This window comes from Balaenoptera acutorostrata, chromosome 14 (genome assembly GCF_949987535.1).
Source record: "Balaenoptera acutorostrata chromosome 14, mBalAcu1.1, whole genome shotgun sequence".
NCBI lineage: Eukaryota > Metazoa > Chordata > Mammalia > Artiodactyla > Balaenopteridae > Balaenoptera > Balaenoptera acutorostrata.
Genome location: NC_080077.1, coordinates 87,426,366 through 87,445,359, shown reverse-complemented (window position 1 = coordinate 87,445,359; position 18,994 = coordinate 87,426,366). Strand labels below are relative to the sequence as shown.

Genomic DNA, 18,994 nt, shown 5'->3' with positions numbered 1-18,994 from the left:
CGCACACTTTTGGACAATAAACAGTGTCATTTCATAGTTTGTTCACTACATATAAACCCCAGTTATGAAGGATGAAACTATGTTTAGCTAAAGCATCCTACTAAAAACACAGTATACTAAAGTGAAAAAAAAGGCTGCATTCTATATAGCACTGTTTTATACACCATCATTGTAGTTGGAATGGACGGTCCCTTTCAATCATGATAATTGTGATCATCAGTATCTCCTTTTTATACTGAACGCTCCTGTGTCTCTCCAGGAGTGCGTAGATTGTGGCCACCGAGCCAGATCCAGGCTGGCACCTGTTTTGTAAATAAAGTTTGGGATCATAGCCACAGTACCTATGGCTGCTATGGTACAGCAAGGACACAGCTGAGTTGTTCAGCAGAGACCCCGTGATCCAGAAAGCCACTCTCTGACCCGTTTCCGGAAAAAAAAAAAAAAAAAAAAAAAATCAGCCCCGGCTCTACGACATTTGAAAACTGTTGGGAACATATAACTACAAACAAAATCTGCTGCCGCCCTAGAAAACCTCTCCCCAAAGTAGACAGGAAAGAAAACAGTTTCATTATTGAATAGGCATTAAGCCAAAATGTGATGTGCATCACAGGCAGTTCACTAAGAGATGCAAAGACAGAGAAACCTCACCCTCTGATACAGACGAGCGGATGTTCAACTCATTACACACGTGTTCTCGAGGTAAACAGTAGCTAGTTCTCAAGTAAGAGGACTTTAGGTAGTTGATCCTAAATGCAGTGGGTCATTGGGGTGACCACCTTGTTAGTTCATTGGCTTTATCCAAAGGAAAAATGAGCTCTAATATCTTAATGACTGCGGGCAGTTTTGCAGCTCAGAGCGAGGCACCTGCTTAAGTCAGGGTCTAACCCTCACACCGCCCCTCCCACCGCACAGCAGTCTGGATGATTACTTTCCACGGAGAGACATCCCTGTGTCTTTAAGCTGGGAAGAGGCTATTTAACTTCCAAAAAGGTTTACATGCATTTCAAAGAGACAGAGAAAGAATTTAACCATTACAAGTTTTCTAAAGTAAATGCTCTTAAGGGAGGGGAGCAAGGCTTTAGGGAGGGAGTCTTTTCTCTATTTTCAACAGGGAAGATTAAGCCTCTTCTTTTTAATGTGTATTTACCCACACACTACACATACTCATAGACACACACACCTACGCAAAAATAGAAGAAAAAAATACAGTAGCAGCAGGAAGTTCAGAGCTGATGGAAATTTCACACACATTTTTGGAATGGGGAGGAAATCTCACACACATTTTGGGAATGGAATAGGCAAGCAATAGCATTTGTCCCCAAATCTTCCTGAAATTAAAAAAAAAATTACAACTATCTATGCCATACGTTTCTAACTGTAATAACCATTGTTCATGTCTTCAACCATATGTGAGTAAGTATATAATGCATTCGAGGTGTCTGATTTTTGGATGGGTGCGGCCACAAGCTCCTGTATAATATACACACTGTGCCTGCTGGCCACCCTGCCCGACGTGTCTTTCTGCTAATCAGAGTGTCTCTCCCCCTTCTGCACAAGCCTTTGCAAATACAAAGCCATTAAAATTCTCTAATCCACTTAAATTTTTCATGGCTTGAAGCTGCAGTGGTGCTGAATGGCTAAAACCAATGAACGTAACTTCAAAAGACTTTCTGCTTTAATCTGGTTATATAATGCAGGCTGACTTTGTCAACATGATGGGTTACACATGCTAAAATTCATCTGTCTTTTCAAATGGATCTCACATTCCAGTCACTATGAGCTATTGCCAGAATCAGGTCATCTTTAAGCAAACACTCATCTGTTTGCAGAGTATGAGGCGGATGGTGCTGGGCCTGTCTTACATATGTACATGTGAAACACCTATACTAGAGCTGTTCTATGATCCTGCAAGTATTGCCAATGCTATTATTCATATAGCAGCTATTACAATTATTAGAAATAAATGTCTCTCCCAAGATAGTTATTTTGCAGTGAACTTAATAGTCTGTAAATATTCATGATGGCAATAATAATTATTTTTTCTCCCAGTGTTCATCGTATAGATGCTAAGTAAAAAAAAATGTAAAAAGTCCCCAAATTTCAGTGTTTGTTCTATGTTATATTTAAGTGAGGAAAGGAACCCATCAAATGTAAAGACATGCTACTTCTAAGTGTACAATCTGTTACATATTTTGAGTTTTCTTGGATTTATGAAGGATTAATCACGGCATGATATCACCTCCAGAGTTCTTGCTGTCTGACATTTGATGTCATTCTCAACTGTTAGTTCAAAAAATATACAACTGTTAGATGGGTTAAAAAATAAATTAATAAATAAAAATTTAAAAATAAAATAAAATGATTAAAAATAATTTTAAAAAGTAAAAAAGAAAATATACTGCTGCTGCTAGTTGGAGAAATGTCTTCAAATAAATCAGAGCTCATTTATGGTCTCATTGTGTCTTTTTAAAATTCCAGTTATATATTCTATTATATAGATTTTTAAAATTCCATCTAACCTTTGCTTATTTTTGTAGATTTATCCGGGCTCAATAGAGTTAATGCAGGTGATTGAAGATTTTATACACATTGTTGGAATGGGGATGATGGACTTTCAGAATTCATACTTAATGACTGGAAATGTAGGTAAGAAATAGGATGTTTTCCCAAAATCTGACTGAATTTTTAAAAAAATTTGCAAGTATCTGAGTCATACATTTCTAAGTGTGGTACCCATTGTTAATATCTTTGAGTCGACATGAGTAATGTATTGTGGATATTTGGTGTCTGATTTTTCAATGGGCCAACCACATATGCACTATAGACACATACCTACACACACACATTCGCATGCATCTGAGTGTATTTGTATACATTTATTTAAGCATACTTGTATTTATCTGCACACGTATATAGCAAATGTTTATTGCTATCCAATCTCATGTTGAAAATATATAGTATATACTATGTGATTATATAAAAAAATAAGTCTTCGTGGTCTCGCAAACACTGTTCATGAAGATGCCGAGTCACTTTCTTGCTAGGGGTCCCAAAGAAGTGCTGAATCTCCATAAGGGTGGGATGCTTCAGAGACCTTTAGGGGTCATTGTCACAATGCTGCTGCCGCTGAAGTTTTCTTGAGTAACTTCCAGGACACGGTGCGTCTCTCGAGTCTCTGTAGTAGATTCTGTAATATCAGCACACGTAAAGTGAAAACATCTTTCTTCCTTTAGCTGTCTATAACATTGTCTCTTATAAGGAGGAATTACACAGAGAAGCAAAATCCACAGGGCCTCGTACAGTGCTACAATTATTGTACGTTCAGCCAACAGCAATTATGTGAACCAAATGGCGCATTTCTTTTTGTAGTTAGAAAAACCGCAAGAACAAAGAAATATTCTTCCTAAATAGTATATGCATTGAGTTGATACAGGTTTACAGTTTTATTTCTTTACAACTTCCTCTTGTGATGTTACTATGACTCAGATTTTCTTTCACTGTCATGTTTTAGCAATCTTCACATAAAGACTACTAACTGTAGATAAAGATGTGTTTAAATCAATATCTTACCTCACATTCTTATTCAAAGGATGTTTAAGTTTTAGTTTCTAGATCAGGAAGAGACCTAATTTCATGGAGGGATTAACTAGGGGAGTTCACATGGTATAAAACATAACATTTTTATGATTACAGCTTTGGTGATTCGTTTTATACTTGATTTCTTTGGAAGGTCCTTTAGTCCTATAACAAATCGTTTGACTCTGAGATATATTCCGCCAGGGTGACCTCAACTTGTAACTGGTAATAGCTAACTACCGGTAATATTCTTCAGTTGAAGAGAACGTGTGTAATGGAGACCTCAAAGATCTGCAGACGGTTCCATGCCCACATGCCACCTTCATGCAGCTTGAGGCCTTACGAGTTAGAGTTATGCCTTAATCCACTTTCCAGAGGTGGTGGAGGACCCAGACTTTTCCCAAGAGTAGATGTCCAGCAGCTTGCGCTGGTTCAGGAATGAAGGGAGCTGTCCTTGCTATGGGCAATGAGAAGAAAAAGTGACCGAAAATAATATCTTTATTGAAGGATGAATTCAGAAATCAGAGAAAATCCAAATTAAATGTCCATTCCAAAAGTGGCTGGGCAAAGAGAGGAAAGGTAAAATCCGTGGAAAAAGGGGGTAGCATGTTGGGCTATGAGTTTGGAGCACATGGAAGGAAAACCTTAGAGAGATTCTGGGGACGCTGGTCATTCAAGATGGAACCACTCTTCTAAGGGCCTATGACTTTTTTTGGGAGGAAGGAACCAGGAAGGCTGCTATGCCAGATTGGACAATAGTAATTTATAAGAAAAACAGAGGGGGAAAAAGCAAAGGGCTATTGTTTTCTTGATTTTTGTTAATGTTAGCACCTAATTCTAAAACACATGGCTAATTAAAAATATTATCAGATCAAAACATGGCACTTGTTCAGAATGTGTTTGGAAAAAAACTTTAAAAACCAAAACCATTCTCAGAGTCTAGTAACTTAAGTTTGAACTTAAAGTAGACTGTTTGAATAACAGCATACCAAATGCCCTATAGTACTAGTATTATTTATGACAAAAATTCCATAAATATCCATAAATTGCAAATCTTTATTCCTCTTTACCTTTCTTTTGACTTACCAAAATTGTATTTTTGAAAATTTTGTGTATTTTTTGTGTTAAAATTATGCTTTGCCTAGGTTTGCCTACTTTCTTTATCATCACTAAACTTTAAGAAGTATATTAAGCATAGTGACAAAGCAATTTAATGCTGCAAATAAAACAAATATTGTCCTATATTGTCTTCAGTCTTGTGTAAGGACAGTGTGATTGTTTGGCCCTCTGATTGCTTCACTGGTTATCCATATAGGAAAAGGTTATATTCTGTGAATAAGTATCCCAAACATTATTACACCACCCAAAAGAGATTTTATTTATTTTGCTTTCTCCGAATACCAGCCCAGGGACTGACTTACTGTTGTTTGATGACCAGAAGAAGGTTATTCTCAATAATATTTAAGAATTCTCCAAAGTATATCCATATATTAGTCAGAATTCTCCAGAGAAACAGAACCAATAGGATATCTGTAGGTACATAGAAATAGATTTATTTTGGGAGATTGGTTCATGTAATTTCAGCAGCTGAGAAGTTCCAAGATCCGTTCTGTGCAAGCTGGAGGCCCAGAAAGCTGATGGTGTCATTCTAGTCCAAACCCGAAGGCTTGAGGACCAGGAAAGCCAATGGTGTTAAGTCCCACTTTGAATTCAAAGACCTAAGAATCAAGAGCGCTGATGTCCAAGGGCAGGAGAAAATGGATGTCCAGCATAAGCAGAGAGCATATTCACCCTTCCTCTGACGTTTTGTTCTATTCAGGCCCTCAACGGATGGGACAATGCCCACCTGCATTGGTGAGCGAGAGCTTTACTCAGTCTACTGATTCAAATGCTAGTCTCTTCCAGAAATACCCTCACAGACACGCCCAGAAATGTCGTTTAACCAGCCATCTGGGCATCCCTCTCCCAGTCAAGTTGACGCATAAAATTAACCATCGCAATCCACTCGTACCAAATTGTGTAATATAAATAATAATCACTTACTATTCACATTCTTCATGTTATCCAATTTGATACTAGTATATGTAAAGCATGGCTATAGTGTTGTGTCAGATATGTCCAATGTTTTTGGACAAGGACACACAGAGAGAATAATTTGCAGTGACAACTTGTAAACTGTGTGAGTTGGCATTTGTTTTATGTCCTAAGTCCAAATATTAATTATCCAACATCGAGCTTACACACACACACACACACACACACACACACACACATGCTTGCAGGCTCGCAGACACACATACACACAGCATGTTAGTGATAAATAGAGACTAGGTAACTAAGAAAGTTTGTTTATTGCTTATGCACATTTTTTTTTCCAGTGGGTTGGAATAAGACTCCTTAACGATGGGGGTGGGTGGTGGTGTGATGAATTTGGAGATTGGGATTGACATGTATACACTAATATGTATAAAATAGATAACTCATAAGAACCTGCTGTATAAAAAAATAAATAAAATAAAATTCAAAAAAAAAGACTCCTTAAAGAACTTCAAAAGATCATCATGTCTTATAGAGACTATGAATATTTTTTATAAAGCCTGTATGCACAGCACCTTACTTTTCGTGAATATAGATAAGCTCTTGAAGAAAGAGACAGAGTTGAATAACCACAAATAAGAGAAAGACCATACAATTTAATAAGAGAGTCTCAGAACCTTTCAGATAGCTTATTTTATTTCAGCTTTAAATAGTTTTGGGCTTTCTGTTTTCTGGTTCCTGGTTTTGATAGAAAGGGCTGGGAGCAGAGATGGTGCTGTTAGAATCACATACATAGCAGATAGAATACCTGAAGCAATAAAGAAAAAGAAGTTCTGAAAGAACCTGGCAGAGTAGAGCCCATATGGTGGGAACAGCATTATTCATCAAGATAAAAGTTTCTGTAATCTGATTAAGATGGCAGGACAATGAGTGACATGTCTTGGAAAGATTTTCTTCCCCAATAATTCAAATGAAAAGTTTTGAAGCTTCTTTTATCTGAAAAGTGTCCCTACCTGTATCAGCTTTTTTTTTTTTTTTAGAGATTGGAGTTTATTTATTTATTTATTTATTTATTTATTTATTTTTGGCTGTGTTGGGTCTTTGTTTCTGTGTGAGGGCTTTCTCTAGTTGCGGCAAGCGGGGACCACTCTTCATCGCGGTGCGCGGACCTCTCACTGTCGCGGCCTCTCTTGTTGTGGAGCACAAGCTCCAGAGCGCAGGCTCAGTAGTTGTGGCTCACGGGCCTAGTTGCTCCGCGGCATGTGGGATCCTCCCAGGCCAGGGCTCAAACCCGTGTCCCCTGCCTTGGCAGGCAGAGTCTCAACCACTGCGCCACCAGGGAAGCCCTATATCAGCTTTTGATAACTGAAATGCTCTTATATGCTAACTATGAGCAGGTTGGTATAAATGTGAGCATGTTCATTGTGGGAGGGAACAGGTCCATAGCTTTGATCAATTTCTCAAACGACTTATGACCTCAAAAATTTATTAACACAAGCCTTGGAAAAAAGTATTCTATGAACAAAGAAAGATGTTAAACAAGCCAATGCAGTTATAAAGTAATTGAATATTTTTCATACCACATATGAATATGACATTCAAAATAGACACATGATAAATTATAATGAATAAAATTTAGTGAGCACTTAGTAAACACTACTAAATAGCTTACATAATTATTCAATAAATGAATGAATATGAAAAATTGATGTGCTACAGAGAGATTTAAATTTTCAGTATGCCTCAGTTTATCATAGAGTTGTATTCTACATGTTCTAAATATGCTGTACAGGCAAGTGATCTTCTTCAGTGAAAAAAGTGAATTTTTCAATATATTTTAAAAATATTTATTATCGATTAGGTCAGGGGGACTATATCTTAATATTATTTAATGTGAGTTCAAGTTATTTTTCTTCAACAAGAATATTTCTTGAAGAGTGTTTAAACTGACTTTCTACCCTTTCTCTCCAAACATTTTCTCTTCAGTTCTTTTCAGCCCCATTCTTCTCGCATCACTTTCCTGAAATTCCCCTCAGAAAAGCCTTCTGGAAACTCCCAATTGCCAAATTAAACCCACACTGTCTCTTGAAACTGTCCATTCTTTTAACATTTGTGTATGTATTATATTATAAAATAGAATTAAGGGATAAAAATTACTCATGACTCAGAGATATTTAGAATTTTTGGAGGCAGTAACGTAAAACAAAGCAGAGTATGCACTGAAGGGGAGACAAGCACATTGTTTGAGGCCCAGCTGTTTGCAGTTCCCAAGACAGAACAGGATGTATGCGACCTCACCTGATTGGAGTGACAGGGCAAGTGCATGGATGACAGCTGCTCTAGAGCGTTTGTCTAAAGTTGCGGCAGAGTGTTTTATAGTTTTTTATTATGATTTTAGTCATCTATTTTCCATAATCACTTCAAGTTGTGTATTTGCTTTATTTATTGGTAAGAATAGCCTATTCTTTAGAAATTAAGTGTTTTAGTTTTGGACTTAAAACCTGAATTGTGTTCACCAAACTGAATTCAAGGAGGATATGTCATATGATGAATGTTGCAGCCCACTGACTGTGTTCAATTAAAAACAAAAAGAATTTATTTCTTACTATAAGCAAAGCCTTTCCTTAGTGATTCAGGTCATTAAACGAATAAGCTTCTCATCTACAAAGAGTTTGTAATCCAGTTGTGGGCATAAAACAACTACATAGATGAATAAAATACCAAACGCACTTTGGTGTGTGTCATGGAAACCAAATGTTACAGAGATTCATTCCGAGAGATGTTGTTCCATGTAAGGAACTAGAAAATGTTCTTAAAGAAAGAATCATCTACAATCAGTGTAGATGTTGAAGGATGGCTGGATTGTTGACAGTCCAACCTGAGGCAGAGTGAGTGGCAAGGAGATGGTGACATTCCAGAACATTATGTCACTAATGTTTCTAATGTTTGTCACTAATGTTTCTTTTAGCAAAAACAGTATAGAGTTGTCCAAGTTGAGATAGTGCTTAGGGGATACGTGGTCTATTTTGATAAAGACACCTATGTATGGAAGTAAAGGAAAAGAAATAAACTTGGAGAGGCATGCTGAGACATGGTGTAACATGATTCCCGATTCCAAAGACAGTAGGGAGCTCCTGAGGCTTCATGGATGGGTGAGAGCTGTGCCTTGGAAAGACACAGGTTACAGCAGAGATAAAGTTTGTTGAGATTGAAACATATTTTAAACACAGAGACCAGAAGGCTTTTTATAATAAACCTTGCAGGAGATAATGAAGACTTGAGTTAGTGGTAGTAAGAATAGAAACCAAAATGTAGTTATCAGTTTGAGACTCTGAGGGTAGAAATGATGGCATTCCGTAACTGAATGTGGTGTTAAAGAGAAGGGAGGAATTGGGATTATATTTATTCAATGAACATTTGAGAGTGTCATTCACATATTAATGTTTAGATGCAAATGTACCCCTCAAGTGGAAAAATAAAATGTGGTCTTGGGTTTTGGTAGAGAAGTCAAATTGATGATATACCCTTGGTAGTCAACTGCATACAAGTGATGGTTGAAGCCAGAAAAGCTTTTTCAATTATCAGGACAGTAATAAGAGGGGTAAGATGGAAGATGATGCCTATATTTAAAATGAAAAAGATCCTGACTATGTGTGGTGATGGATGTTAACCAGACTTATTGTGGTCATCGTTTCACTATATATAAAAATATTGAATCATTATGTTGTGCATCTGAAACTAATGTTATATGTCAATTATATCTCAATAAAAATATCTGTATATATGACTATGGAGAGGTCTCTAGGATATATTATTACCTGAAAAAGTATGTATAGTAATAAACCAAGTTAAGAAATATATTTTGTTTGCAAATAAAATTTACACATTATACTAAGAAGAGGTCATGTACGTTATAGAATAGAAATCAATGTTGAGGGAAAAAACAAAAAACAAAAACCAAAGAATCGTTACAGGTATCAGAATAAGAATAGTCAGAGGTAGTAGGTATAAGGAGTTCCAGAACAGGGCAGTAGAAAATCAGTGGCATGTAATTAATAGAAGAGAGAGAACATTTCAGAACAAATACTGTAGTTAATATCAATTGCTAATAAAGTTCAGAGTAGTGGAGTTAAGAAAAATCTTATGTGATTGCTGGTGGTAAAACATAAAAGTTCTCCAGGAAAAGTGCAGATACAATGAACAAGATCTAAATTTCCAAGCTCTTTAGGTGGTTTCAATGGATTTACCCATAACATTTTGATACAATTATCTCTAAGAATTTAGTTTGCACAGATCAATGTTGCTACATCCACTTAACACTATCTCACAACAGTTCCTTAGGAACTCTTCAAAGTTGACAATATCAGATAAAAAAGGAATACTGTTAGGCTAAGAAAGTCTCAAGATACAGAATATTAAAGTTATTAGCTGTAAGGAATTTCAGAAGTCACCCCTATATACACCCTTAGAGATAGAATATTCTGGAAAGTATAGTTTCAGTTTTTCTCTAGTAATCCAATAAGGCCAGTGCCTTGAAAACATTAATGGTAAGACATTTTTCTCTGCCAAGCTAAATATCACTGTCTATTCTTGGTTTAGAAATATGAAATGCTGGGCTTTTAGGAATGAACGTTCACACTTGGTGTTTTCTGAAATCGAATCCAAATTCAATCTTAAGAATGGCATAATGCAATTTTGACATCTCCTTTCTCTCCACAATGCTGTCTCATCAACATCAAACCTATGTTATTTCTTACACTCACTGGTAAATTTAATCATTCCTTTAGAGAATATCTTGTTCTTCAATTGAGAAACCCGTCTTCAATCTGATGATGTAGTTATGAAAATAAAGTGGCTTCTCTTTCTAGGCCTATTTTCCTTTCTGTCACTGCTTCATTTTGTGGTTCATACATCTCCATCACTTGTTTAACTTCCTTTCTTTGGAAAAAAGATGCCTGTAGTGAGTTGACACCGAGCCTGAAAAATACACCATTTAACATCTTTTTGTCGTTTATCTGTAGCACCTGACGTTGCTTCAGTCAGCTAGACTTGAGTCTGGAAGTGTCAGATTCTACCTCCTCTGCCTGGCTCGCTACACTTTTTCTTGCTAGACTTGTGAAGCAAATGGTGTGTATTTCTGTAGGTCAGAAAGAACAAACTAAAAATACCTGTGTTTTTTTTTTTTTTTTTTAATGATACTAACATACTGGTTCCCTTGAGAAAATAAATAGTTCAAGCAGCATTTTAAAACTATGGCTTGGAATAATATGTGGCATTGAGTTCTTTGATTATTTCTCACTTAATAGGAATTATCTCATTGCATTTTCTATGATGCAGTTATTCCAAATGGTTGGGGTCAAGCGCCCTGGGGAGGCTGCTGAGAAAGGGCCATACCAGACTCTTCTAGTGGTAGGAAAGACACAGTCCTTATGGGGATATGATGGGCTCCCTTCCACCCAACTGAGAACCCCATTTAGATGCTCCCTAGTGTCAGTGTAATAGTTTGGTAATAACTCATGGATTTAATTGGCTTTAAGAGGGTGCCAGGTTCTGTTTTAGGTTCTGGGGATTTCTCAGTGAACAAATCGAATGAAGCTCTTGCTCTCATGGAACTTGTGTTTTGTGGCAGGGACAGATGTCAGTCAAGCACCCTCTAACATGCCCAATGGTTCTAAGTGATGTGAAGACAAGTCATCAAGAAGGGGGACAGAGAGGGGAGAGTGGAAGGGAGGGATGGTCGGGAATAAGTGCTAGTTGAGTATATACCTGGATGCCTTGAGACCATGAGGCACGGTGACATGTGGGGACAGACTTATCTCCATCAGAAGGAACCAGCGCAAAGGCCATGATGCGTCCACGTGCTTGGCATCGTAGAGGCCTGGAGGAGGCCACTGATGGTGGAGTGGCTGACAGAGAGTCTGTGAGAGGTGGAAGGGGAGTGAGAACCAGAGAGTGGAGGGCGTTTGACTGTAGGTCTCTGAACGAGATGCAAAACCACTCAAGGATTTGAGCAGAAAAGCAACCAGATCTGGTATATGTCCTGAAAGGACCATTCTGACTATGGACTGTCGGGGGTATGAGTGCATACAGGGCGACGGGAGGGTAATTATGGCAATAGGCCAGGCGAGAGAGCTCTGTGCTTTGGACCAGATTCCAGGGGAAGTAGTGGGAAGAGGCCAGATGCTGGAGGTATTTTAATGGTACGTCTGACCGAGTTTACTGATGGCTAGAAATAGGGTGTGCAAGAAAGAGATTGTCAAGGGAATGTTTCCACTACATCTCCAAGAACCCAACTACAAAAACAAGAGAGGTTAATTTCCAAATCTCTATACTATAAACAAATGTCATAAACCTCCTTTGGTGGCCGTTTAAATGTCTCTAAAATTTAGGATCCAAAGCAATCTCTTTGGTTTATTTTTTCCTTAAAGTATTTTCATCGAGATATAATTGACATATAATATTGTATCAGTTTTAGATATACAACATAATGATTTGATATATGTATATATTGTGAAATGATTAACATAATCACTTTAGTTAATGTTCATCACCACACATAGGTACAATTTGTTTTCTTGGGTGAGAATTTTTAATATCTGCTCTCTTAGCAACTTTCAAATATATAATAGACAGTTGTTGATTATAGTCACCATGCTGTTTCTTTTTTATGTAGTCTTGTTCCTGAGTCCAACACAAATACTTGCTCTTGCAGTTTAAGCAATTCTATCCTTTGAAGCCATGAGCATTCTGTCATCATTACACCCTCTGAATCCTTGGTCAAAAGCTAGAATGAAATTGTTCATTAAAATGACTTTTTTAAAGCTGACAGATTGAGCTGCCAGTTAACACATGAAATAAATTCTACCTTTCCTACCATTTTTGTATTTTTTCTTCCATTTATAAAGTCCTGGGACCTCAAGAATGGAAGAACACTATGGATCAACTAAGTCCAGCCATAAAATTGTCACCTTCATCTTACTTAAACTATTTTGTAGTTTTTTAGTTTTTTTTGGAAAATAAATAATAAATAAAAGTTTATTATCCAAGTTGCAAAAATCTTTGCAAAGGTCTTTGCAAACCTTTATCTCTCCAATTTAAAAAAATGTTATTTCTACTAGTAATACTTACATAATTACAACCCTGGACCTCAACATAGAAAACCCTCATCATGTCATAGTGTTTCAAATTAACAGTAGGTCTGTGTTCTTTTAGAAGGTAACTGGGGTAAAAATAGTTACATAATAGTTACATAGTTACATATAATAATGGTTACATAGTTACATAATTGTTACATAGTTACATAGTTCCAGGTTTATCTATCTAATCTGCTTTATACAGCCATACTCAAGGACACAATTATTCATGGAGTCATTATTAAATAGTACTTCTTGTCCCTGAAAAAACTTGAACTAGAAAACATTGTTAATAGCTGTTCTTTCTCATTTTGAGTAACCTAGATGCCCTAAACTTTCCCTCTAGTGCCCCTGTACTCTGCCAACTGCTAGCTCTAATCCTAACTACTGCTCTGCTGTGAATCTCTCACATGGTCTCTGGATCTTGAATAGTTTTTACTTCTTTACCCTGGTTTAATTTACTGTTAAGAAAGAATAGAGTCTTTTCCATTATGGTTTATTACAGGAGGTCGAATATAGTTCCCTGTGCTATACAGTAGGACCTTGTTGTTTATTCATTCTGTATATACTAGTTTACATCTGCTAATCCCAAACTCCCAATCCATCCCTCCCCTGCCCCCCAAAAATATGAAAAAGAATATATATTAAAAAAGAAATAATAGAGAGTCTACATGTTGCTACTTGGCATGCCTCCTTTCTTATAGTACCTTATGTGTACATCATCTGAGTATCCATTTAATGAAAATTCCTTAGAATCAGACAGTGACTGTTATTCTAAGAAACCCTTTTCAGAAGTGCCATTTGAGTACAATGCATAGGAAAATGTTTTTATTTGTTTGTTTCTACTTTTATTCCTCAGGCTTTCCAAGAAAAGCTTTGGTAAAGCATCCCTTGTATTATAGAGTGTTTCCCAAATTAACGCTTTCACAAATACTCAAGATACAACCTTGCTGCCAGAGCGTTAAGGACACCCACGCGATGTGTTCTCATCAGTGCTTTCCATTCAGAGTGGACGCATTTTTATCCCTTTGCATCTTAGTAATTGAAAGTTAAAGATTTGTTCCATTATCTTGCTCAGCCAACCACACGCTAACCTACTTCTGTCATATAAAGAACTTCACTGTAGCTTTTGATATGACTCTAGGGAAATCTTACTCATGTATTCTGTATTTCTGCATCAAAGTAAAATGAGGGTTAACCTTTAGATGCCTGAATGATGCTTTTTTCTGAATCTTTTATAACATATCTTGGCCAGTGAAAATTTTGTGAACTTATTTGTCATTCATTCGTTCTCCATCCCTTCAGTAACTGTCTGGGGGAGAATGCTTAGGTAAAGACCAAATCTTTGGCCTAGGCCCATCATTTCTGTTGGATTTTATATTTACGGGGAAAATGCTCATGGTCTGAAGTAACCTAATGAGGTCACACAAACCTCAGTAGGAAATGTACAACATACACTGTCACAGTGATGCTCAACAGCGTAGAAGCAGGAACAGGAAAAGCAGAGGCCAAGCTGGCTTCTAGCATAGCTGTGTGTATCTAAGGAGGAAGAGTTTAAAGCCTAAAGGGTGACATGTGTGTTACAGAGACGGTGAACAGGTATGTCTTAGGGCTACATCTTGGTGTATGGGACATGAATTGTGGAAGCTGTCCTGAGATAGAAAACCACAATTTCAAAAATTAAGATTTCTGGTGAGAATGCAGACAGAATTCTTGGGTTTCACATGCCTTGACACCTAGACCTAACCACACACATTTTGGATTTGAGTTTTAACTATTCTCTATAAAGAACATGAGTTTCTGCAGAGAAGTTACTGTGACTTTTGTGCCCTCAGAAAGCTGTGAAGAGCTTTGCCTAAAGGAATCAGTGCTTTGCCTCAGTCCATCAGCTGGGGATCAAGAGGAGGATTCCCACCAGGGAAAGGCTTTCAGAGGTGGGATTAGCACAGGGCCATGTTGGAAAGTGGATGGCTTCCTAGTTCCCTGCAGACACTGCCTCTAAAAGATGCTGGAAGGATAGGTCTTCCCAGTCTGACTTCATTCTTCTCTTTGAATCAGTTCCTTCGGAATCTAATAGACTCACACTTATAGGCTAGAATAGGAACATAAAACCTAAAGCCAACTAAACACAACATTTGAATGTTATAAAATAACATGTCTGGTCTCTATTGGTTTATGCCATAAGGATTTGGAATCACTAAAATTGTCACACAGCAGGCCATCTTTCTGATTTTGCTGTTCAACTGTATTAGAAGGATGTTGCCGTGAGTTTGTGTGAATATGAAATACAGTCCCATTTTAACTGTCTCTATGGCAATAATTGCTTATCTCTATGGCAATAGCACTTTGCCTCTACAACAATAACCAGTGAAAAGAAGTACTGATTCCCTTTTAACAATTTTTTCATTTTTTTTCCTTTTTATAGTTTCACCTTTTCAAATGTCTTATTTTATTTGGTTAGACCAAGAATTCTGTGCTAAATTGTTCCTCTTCTCCATTGTTTCCTTCACTGAATTCCAAAAAAAAAAAAAAAAAAAAGGTTCTCATCTGAATTTGACAGAAAACTCTGACCCAGATTAAAGTTAAAGACTGATACTCTTTTATACAGTGGAAGCGGGGATGCTGTTTTGTATCCAAGAAAACACGCTGGCTTTTGAGCCCAACTGGCTGCAAACCTTTGCTATATCACAACTAACTGACCTTCTGCAGATTATTTCATCTCTAAATCCCTCAGTGTGCTCCTTTCTAAAGTAGAGGTAATGATATCTTTCCTGAAGAGTTATTGTAAAGATTAAAGATATACACATCATCTGGCATGTAATAGGCCCTCAGTAATTGATAGTGGACAAATGTAGGGCCAGATATGGGCTCTGCTACTGATAGGGTATGTGACTTTGGTCAGGTCACTCCATCCCCATATTCACAGTCTGCTCCTCCAGGGAGCTTCCAAAGTTGCTACCTAAATTTAAGACCCTAAGCTTTTGGTTGTTGTCATTATTCTTAATCTCAATAGTACACTTACTGTTTATTTAACAAAGCAGCCAGGATCCCAGGCTTCTAGGTAGATACTGTAACTAAATCTGGAAAACCACTGGTACCACGCCTGTCTGTTTGGAGATAGTTTGTTATGCAGTTGTCTTCTGTAGTGTAATGACACAAATGGCCCAAAAACATTTCATTGGTACTTGCACTTTGCTATCTTAAGAGGCTCCTCTCTTCCATGTATTTATTTGTCATTAGTCAAATCCTAGCTCTCCTGAATGATTTATACAGAAGAATTTTTTCGGCTTTAATTTTATAATTTCTGCCCCTTAACACGTAATCCATCACCTGCAAAATTGTATCAACTGCCTCTATAGATGCATTAAATAATTCTGTAGTGCTAAATCCTCCTGAATTCATAAATGAATTAGTTCTCTTTTGTCCTTAAATAATGTCTTTTGCATAGTCCAGAATATTTTTCTGCGTTTGTTGCCCACGTAAATTTTTCATGTGAAGAACTTTAACTTTAGAAATGTAACTAATGACTTATGTGGTTAGTTTAATGTGTTTTCTTTAATTTTATCTTCTGTTTTGGTCGGTGGCATATGAATACGAGAGAGCAAGTGTGAATGAGTGTGTCCTTGTGTATATGTCCTAAAATATTTATCAACCAAAATGCAGTTCTTTTAGATAACATTAAAATTCATACTATGGGCTTAGGGGAAAATTCATGTTTTTTCCTTTAAAGTTACATCAGAGAATGAAGATACTTTTTAATAAAAGTTAAACTGAATTGAAAACCCAATAATAACAGGCTGTAAAGGCCACATAACCTTATATGCTGGACAGTAATTTTATTCAAGTTGCAGCTGATAACTACAAAATAGGATTTTATATTCGTAGGGACTGAACAGTTCATACAGGAATGATTTACATTGGATAAAAGTTCATATATCCAAATATATATTCTGATATCAAATAAAGCTTGATACGCTGAAATTATTAAAAGGGCTCTAAAGTGCAGTAGGAATACAGGGGAATATAGTTGGGACGAAGATACTGAAACGTTTCCTTTGCCACTACAAAACGTTTTAATGGTCAACTTCAATATCCATTTGGGCTACTTTATTACTTTTTGAAGTATGAACCTTCTTTCTTTTGAAGAATCTTGTCTTCATTATTTGAGAGCCTTAATTGTCCTCTCCTTTTTTCTAGGCAGTCTCCTTTTGCTTTCCCCAAACTCATTGCCTGATTAATTCTCTTTTAACTTTCCCTAACTCCTTCACTTTTTTTCTTTGCCTTCCCTAAAATGTAATAATGTTTTTACTAAAGAGGATAATCTCTATCATCTTTAAAATGTATTCCAAGAATCCATAATATTTCAAAAAGTATCCTAGTAGATTAGAAATATGTAATGTTTACTTCTAAAATACCAATTTCTTAACAGCAAAGTAAGTATATTATTGAGCAGTACACTTTAGACTACATAGGCAAAGTTGTAATTGGTTTGTGTGCCCTTTTTAATGACATATACATTTTTGTAGTGAAATAGAGCACTCAGTCTTAGAGTGTGTGTTTTTATGTGTTTGTGCGTGCATGTGTGTAGTGAGGAAGAGTAATTGTTATTTGGGGATTATTTTGGGTTGTTTGGTTTTATGATCCAAAGACCAAAACTGTTTTCTGAGCTTGAGGGGAAAGAAATGATGTTCACAAATATAGAGCTCCTGTATTCATTTTCCTCCCAACAGTCATTCTTTTTGTTGTTGTTGGTTAGCTATCTTATATAGAGTAGTGTGTGTGTGTTCATCCCAAGCTCATGATTTATCCCTCCCCTCCATGTTTCCACTTTGGTAACCATAAGTTTGCTTTCAATATCTGCAAGTCTGTTTCTGTTTTGTTAATAAGTTCACTTGTATCATTTTTTAGATTCCATGTATGAGTGACATCCTACGATATTTGTCTGTCTGACTTACTTCACCTAGTATGATAATCTCTAGGTTCATCCATGTTGCTGCAAATGGCATTATTTCATTCTTTTTCATGGCTGAGTAGTATTCCATTGTATATATGTACCACATCTTTTTATCCATTCCTCTGTTGATGGATATTTAGATTGTTTCCATGTCTTGGTGGATTCTTGGGTGGCCATCAAGGAGGACATAAGGGGCCAAGTTTGAGTTATGTTTTGGAAGAGAAACAGTGACCACAGTGATGAATGGCCTTCTGGCAGGTGAATATGGAGGATAACTTACTGTTTAGTGTCCTGAGAAAAGGGTAGGTGGAGGTACCCTGTTAGAGATGGAAAAGGCTCCTAAGGGAAAGAATATTTTGATGAAGAGTGGGTGGAAATCAAGAGTTAAGCTCCAGAGATGCTACACTGGAGATGCCTGGAGACATACCATTGAAGAGTTGAAGTAGGCAGGTTTGGAGTTCAGAAGAAGAGTTCTTATACCCGTTCGGCCCATACTGAAGATATTTGTGTTAAACAGGTGTCTCACCAGGTTGTAGTTTCTTCCTATGCAAGGATTTTTTTCTTTTTAAATTTTGGATCTTCCACGGTGTTTTTTACAAGGCGGAGAATGGTTGAGGTGAAGGATAAAAGGAAACTGACATATATCAAGTCCTACTGTGTGTAAGAAATGAGCTGTCTTTGGCTTAATCCTCATGAAAGGCTATTGATTTTCTACAGATGGTCAAGGTAAAATGCAGTTAAATGACTTGCCAAAGATCACAAAGTAATTGGAAAACCAAGTGTCTTTGTCTTCAGGGCCCAAAGATATCACATTAAACCCCAGTGCTTGCTAGTGAGCCTTTGGAAAACCTCATTCATTACAAAAATTTACAAGGAGCTGTGTCAAACCTACTAGATGTTAGGACCCTAGTACATATCAGTAAATAGGGAGAATTCCTTTCCTTTTGGAGCTTATAGTGCAGTGTGTGAGGCTGATAATAAATCAACATAAAGCTGGATAATATTTACCTATGAATATAGAACCATAAAGAAAATAAACAGGTGATATAATAGAGAGGAATGAGGGAGCTGAACTTCTTTAGATTGGGCGGTTCAGACAGACCAAGCTAAGGAAAACACAATTTAGCAGACACTCGAGGATAAGAGTAGAAAAGAATATTCTAGTTGGAGAGGAAGAGCCCTGTGGTGGAGAGGAAAGACCAGGGGCAGCGAGCAGGACGGTGGTTTGGCCGTGACCCACAGACAGGCAGGCGCCAGCCATGCGGAGCCTGGGAGGCCCTCGTGTGGATCTGGA

At 37.1% G+C, this 18,994-nt stretch overlaps 1 protein-coding gene across 3 annotated transcripts in view; it reads left to right on the top strand.

Moving 5' to 3' along the window:
- ADGRB3 (adhesion G protein-coupled receptor B3) overlaps positions 1-18,994 on the top strand; it is a 794,502-nt gene that overhangs the window by 395,455 nt on the left and 380,053 nt on the right. For all 3 annotated transcript variants that reach the window (XM_007166663.2, XM_007166664.2, XM_007166665.3), the window contains one exon: positions 2,538-2,646. In XM_007166663.2, coding sequence (XP_007166725.2) covers positions 2,538-2,646 — 109 coding nt within the window. The remainder of the gene's footprint in view (positions 1-2,537; positions 2,647-18,994) is intronic.